Consider the following 6,285-nt stretch of genomic DNA (forward strand, 5'->3'; position numbering starts at 1 on the left):
GATCCTCAATCTCAAGGTTTTGTTATAAAAATGTTGAGTGAATCAACATATTCCAATTTGAAATAATAGTTAAACATCCCGATCTTCAATTGTTAGTCAATTTATATCAGACACAATATTTATAAAAAATGAAAATCAACAAAGAGAAGATTTCTAATACAACTTGTGGCTAATGGAGATTGGAATAATTGAGAAAATGGGTGACCATATTTGCTTGGCAAATGTGTAGAACTAAAATGCATAATCGAGGTTTGTTTTTTCTTTTCTATTAGAACAAGAATGGGTTAAAAATTTGGAAAGAAGGCATTTTTAAGATATAAGCTAAAATCAAGGATCAATTTCAAATTTCTAAAAGATTATTTTATAGCAATCCTTTTCTTGTTTAAGAAGAAAAACTTTTATTTAACATTGAGACTTGAATCACATTTGAGAGTGAAAATGGGATATGAATACATATTTGAGTGAAAAGGTAAGAGTATAAATCTATCACGCTATGTCTACTTTTAAAAGAAGATATATGGATAGATGTTGACATTTTAAATTAAAAAATGATAGAACCAAAATAATACATTTACACATATATTTTTATGAAAAATTTAGTGTGAAACTCATTTCAAAAGTTGTGTTTTAGTCTTAAAAAAAGAAAGAAAGAGGTCTCATTGAGTATATGATGTTCTAAGGGTTTTTTTGGTATAAAACAATGCAAATAAAATAATATACTCAATAGATTGCCAATAAAACCAATAAGTACAATATTGAAGACTACCAAAGTAAAATGCCCCCAAACAATTAGTCCTTATCAAGATTGAAACGAGACTCACAATCAATCAAAATCCTATTGAAATCAACTATAAAATCTAAGAGCTAGTTTCCTTTAAACCACTTGCAAAGAATAAGTGGGTGTTGGTTAACCCTTAGCAAGACCGAAACAAAAATTACAACCAACGAAAAGTCCACTAGAATGAACTACAAAATCTAAAAATTATTTCCGTCAAACAACTTGCAAAGAACAAGTGGATGTTGGTTAACCCTTATCAAGATTGAAACAAGACTTACAACCAACGAAAAGTTCACTAAAATGAACTATAAAATCAATGGACCCTTAATCTGTCTATTAGAATGTACTATAAAATCAATGGTCTTTTAGTCTACTCGTGAAATTGAATGGTTCTTAAAAAGTCCACCAGAAATCAAGTTTGGCTCTATGCAAGACTCCAACACTATAAAGAATGAAAAATCCTTCAAAACATTAAAAAAAAAAAAGAATTATTTCCTCAAACCAGCTGCAAAGAACAAGTGGGCGTTGAATGATTTGTATAAATGGTGGTGATAGAGAAGAATAACTCAAATTAAATGGCATTATTGAAATTTATGAACATTATTATTATTATTAATCAAATAACCAAGTCCTAGGAGGAGGGCAAAGGGAGGGCATTGGTATTCATTCGTCTTTACGCAAATTAATATAACAGAAATCATTCATTCGTTCTGTTTTCGATTACAACTTGAATTTTGGCATGTCGTCGTCCTCCTCGTAATTGAAATTTGCAGTGACATTAAGGTAAACGATACAATAAATGGCGTCATGAATATTGTAATCCAAGATTGCATAAAAAAGAGGGTTTTACTTCGTTTCATGCAGACAATGAAAATCCTGACGGAGATTGTGGCTGCGCAGCAATTTGTTTGGGCGTCGGGGCCAGTGACAATTTTTATTTATTATTTAATAAAAGTTAGGAGACAAATTATATATTTTTTCCCCTTTCTTTCTTTTGATTTATTAGACAGGGTTGCTTGTGAGTTGGTGCAGCTGGCAGGCCTGGCTGCTGCTTCGTTGGCAGAAACTCCATTTTTAATATGCTCTGCTCTTTTGTGGTTTTGAAGTTGGGGGCGGTCACATGGGCGACCGGAATAATCGTGCCGGCCTTTACTTTTGAATTAAGCCGGTTGGCTCTGGCTGGCCCTCTAGCGGAGGCTGCTTACTTTGGAGGGGGTTTTGGCGGCACCGACTATGATGGGGGAAATACTAATAATAATAATAATAATTTATTAAATTAATTAATTGGAATGATGTGGAGATGGCATTTGGTATGATATGGTGGTATGTATGAATGATGGGGTGGGAAAAGAAAAGAAAATGATGGCACAGTGGCCCCCTCTTCGGGTCGGGTCGCAGCCTCTTCTCAATACACTTGCACAAAGCAAAGCAGTCACGAAAAAACCTGCTGCTAATTCAAGCTAACTTGGTATTAAAAAGGGAGAAGTTGCGTACGTGCACTTTGCTTCCTCCGGTGGTTTTTCTGCATCTTATTCGAGGGAAGCAGGGGAGTACACTACACAAACCAGAACGTCTCTCATTTTCAGTTACCCCTTGGACCATTTCCTGCAAAGGCAAGAGAAGAGAAGAGAAGAGGTGGTGTATGAGTATGGAAGTGCAGAGTTCGAGTCCCGGGTGAGCTTGAGCTTAGTTGCAGAGTAGCTGAAGGTTTAGGAGTGTCTCTGGTTCTGAGTGCTTTGAGTTGTGTGTTTTGAGGAGTAATTTTGGGGGTTTTTGTGGATTTTGGATTTGGTTTTTCCCGTCAATGAACGGGATGCTAAGTAGAGGTTCGGGGAATTCGGCACCCCTTTTGAGTATTGAGGTAGTGAAGTCGAGAGCGCAGGCGCCTGTGCAGGCGGCGAAGAGGCACTGTAAGTCGAGATCGAACGGGAGGGTTGGTGTGGATCAGTATTTTTCAGGGGAGCCTACTTCTGTGCTTGATATTCGGAGTCCGAGTCCGAGCTCAACGCTGTCTTCTTCGGTGGGGGGGTCGAGTGAGAGTGGGGCAGTGGCTGCTGTGTCCGGCCTCTTTTGTGAAGCCGTCTCCGATGGCTCCAACGCGCCGCCACCACCACCACCTCCTCCACCACCACCGCCGCCTCCACCAGCAGGGGCGTTTAGCAGTGGGGGACAGGGGTGGTATGGCAGCAAGGGTAATAATGGTGGTAATGTGAGCAGTAAGTGGAGTGGGGAGAGTTCAGGGTGGAGGCTGAGCAACGGTGGTGGAGAGGAGGAGGAGGAGAGGGAGAGAGAGAGGGAGAGGAGGGTGGAGGAATGGGTGCCTGGCGGCACAAACGCTGCTACAGCGGGTATGGAGGATTTGGAAAGCATCATGTTGCTGGAATCCGCAGCGGCGCCTGCGCCGGATCAGTCCTTAATGCGTTGGCTGCTTGGGGAGAGCGACGATCCCAAGGATATCCCCGCCTCATCGCCGCTGCCGCAAATTAATAGCATGGAGTCGAGCTTTCCTGACCCTGGCAGCTTTGCGTTTTCTACCAGTGGAGTTGAATCCATGGCGCCATTGACAAGTACTTTCCATTCCCCGTCCTATTCTGCATTGCCTACGGCAGTCCCCCGCCATCAATTTAGCGACAACCCTGCAACTATTTCTCCCCCGCCCATGTCGTTCTCGGCCTTTCAGCCTCAGCTCCCCGAGCCACCGCCACCGTTACTGCCAGCAGGTTTTAATAACCCCAATTCACTGCTTTTTTCTTCCAATGCGTTTGCCAAAGACCCTTCTATGAATCCCAACAATGTCTTTTTCCCCGTCTCCTATGAGATGCCTGTCTCTAAGCGGCTCCATGGCGGGCTTCCGGTGGAGCAGATGCCATTGCCTTTAAGGCCTCCGCCGCTCTGGCACCAGCAGCAGCAGGACCAGCACCAGGTTCCGGTTTCTGTGAAGCAGGAATTCATGTTCAAACCCCAGCACCAGCACCAGCAACACCAGGTTGATCTACTGCAGTCCCTCCAGCGGCGCCACCAGCAGCAACAGCAGCAGCAGCAGCTTCTGCCGCCCCAATTCCAGCGCCAGAAGGGCGGTCCCCCACCTGGGCCCTTCATGAAATCCATCAGCTTGGGTTCAGAGGAGGCGCAGCAGACAATGGTGGGACAGCTGCTCAAGGCAGCGGAGGCAGTGGAACAAGGCACCTTTACTCACGCCCAGGCGATATTGGCGCGGCTCAATCAGCACCTCTCCCCTTACGGTAAACCCCTTCACCGGGCAGCATACTATTTCAAGGAGGCCCTAGCTTCCCGCATCCTTAACCAAACCAACGGCAGCAACACTGGTTTTGCTCCACTGCCGCCCTCTCCGGTGGAAATCGTTCACAAAATCAGCGCTTACAAGAGCTTCTCAGAAGTTTCTCCGCTGGCACAGTTTGCAAATTTCACTGCCAATCAGGCCCTGCTGGAAGCACTGGAGGGGGCAGACGCAATTCACATCATAGACTTCGAAATCGGGCTGGGCGGGCAGTGGGCGTCGTTTCTGCAGGAGCTTGCTCTCAAAATGGGCGGCTCCCCGTCGCTCCGCCTCACGGCCCTGGGCGCTCGGGACTCCGTCGAAATGCACCTGGCCAGAGAAAATCTCGCGCATTTCGCCAAGGAGCTCAACATAAGCTTTGAATTCAATGTCCTGGAGTTGGAGGGATTCGAAAACCTGACCATCCCGATGCTGCGCCTCAGAGAAGGAGAGGCCGTGGCCATAAACATGTCGGTAGGCATGCACCGTCTCTTCTCCTCATTTCCTTCCCAGGGTTCGTTCGCTGCATTACTGAAAGAGATTTCCCCCAAGGCTGTGGTTGTTCTTGACGGCGAAATGTGCCCCTCTTCATCCTCATTCGTGCAGCAGTTTGTGGAAGCGCTTCAGTTCTACTCATTTCTCTTCGATTCCCTGGACGCTGTCAACAACATGAACATGGAGGCCGTCCACAAGATTGAGAAGTTTCTTCTGGCGCCCAAGATTGAGAACCTGGTGGTCTCGGGTTCGACTCCCGCCAAAGCAGCGGTTCAGGTTCCACCTTGGCGGAGTGTTTTCATGGCGGGGGGGCTGGCGCCCGTGGCCTTCAGCAATTTCACAGAGACGCAGGCGGAGTATCTGATTCGGCGCCTTCCTGGCCGTGGCTTCGACGTTATCAAAGACCAGTTGACGCTGCGGCTCGCATGGCAAGGCCGGACCCTGGTTTCCGCCTCCCTCTGGAGGTGCTGATCGTTCATCTGCTAATTTATCACTTATTAAGCTAATTAAGGAGTCGGTCATTAGCTTAGCTAGATAGGTGTCGTCTTAGCCAGCCATGGCCACACGCAGGCTTACTACTAGAAAATAATTGGCAACTGGAATTGTGGCTGTGTTTTTCCTTATTTTACTTGCTTTTTACACGCAGTTTACTAACAGAGACATCTTCTTCTTCTTCTTCTGCTTCTGAGAAAGAGATGATGTAAGTTCAGATCTTTTTCTTCTGTTATATTTTGTGGTATCAAAAATCAAAAAACTATTTGTTGCTACTATTGTGATGCTGTGAAGCACCTGTTGCTTCGGTGGTTGTAAAATCCGATCCAAATGGGGTAAACTATATTGTTTTTCTTGGTGTAAAAAGAGTGTAAATAATTCTTTGGGTATTTCATGGCGCCTGTTTTTGTTTAATTCAATTGGGAACAAGAAGAAAGAAAGGAAAACATTTGAAATTTTCATCTCTGCATTTCTCTATGATATCTGATTCTTCAGGCAGCATTTGTTATTTGTGTTAACATATAACTTCAGAATAATGTATCTCGAATTGCCAGTAGCCCTCATAAATTGGTGAATGTCAAGCGTGGATAAGGATGAATTTGAATTTTTTGGGGGGAAATCATAAACTTGAGTATCCACTGGGGGAGGGGAATGATTTGGATGTTTATGCAAAGTGCCAAGTTTGATCTGGCTTGCAATGCAAATTCTGGTTTTGAAATGAATTAAATTTTTACAGAAGAAACTTATCATCTTCCATGTATTGCTTGCTAGATTTAGACTAAAAATTTCTTCAGGCCCTTATATATACATGGTCAAATATATACATGGTCAAGCTAACAGTTGCTAATCGTTGTTGCAACAATAATGTAGTGCAAAGTTTCTCTGGTATCCTAATTAAAATTTTTGCTGTTGGCAATATTTCTGGATTTGATTATGTAACCTTTTTTTTGTTCACCTGACTCAGTGAATCAGATCATGCTCCATGAACCATCATTTCTCCTCTCAAATTATTTCATCCTGTGATGGATGGATCATAGAACATGATGAGAAAAATTGATGAAGAAAATATCTTACATAGAGCATCCTAATGTGTTCTTCCCTTGCATTTATAATATCTGCTTCTTCTGGCATATTTTCTTTACCGTATAATCAGTGAACTGTGTGTTTCTCAATGCTGATAAAGTTATATTTTCATGCAAATTTTTGTAGGTTTGAGTTTTGTAACAAGTACCCAATTTGATAT

The 6,285-nt window shown here is 43.5% G+C and overlaps 1 protein-coding gene across 1 annotated transcript; it reads left to right on the forward strand.

Annotated features, from left to right (window-relative positions):
• Positions 1-2,157: 2,157 nt before the first annotated feature.
• On the forward strand, positions 2,158-5,408 carry LOC131064920 (scarecrow-like protein 27). The gene has a single exon (XM_057999249.2). The coding sequence runs from the start codon at positions 2,583-2,585 to the stop codon at positions 5,019-5,021; it is 2,439 nt and encodes an 812-aa protein (XP_057855232.1). The 5' UTR covers positions 2,158-2,582; the 3' UTR covers positions 5,022-5,408.
• The last annotated feature ends 877 nt before the right edge of the window (positions 5,409-6,285 follow it).

This window comes from Cryptomeria japonica, chromosome 3 (assembly GCF_030272615.1).
Source record: "Cryptomeria japonica chromosome 3, Sugi_1.0, whole genome shotgun sequence".
Lineage (NCBI taxonomy): Eukaryota > Viridiplantae > Streptophyta > Pinopsida > Cupressales > Cupressaceae > Cryptomeria > Cryptomeria japonica.

Bases quoted from the DNA above. Each gene is read 5' to 3' on its own strand.
- LOC131064920 (XM_057999249.2), top strand. From the start codon at position 2,583: ATGAACGGGATGCTAAGTAGAGGTTCGGGGAATTCGGCACCCCTTTTG.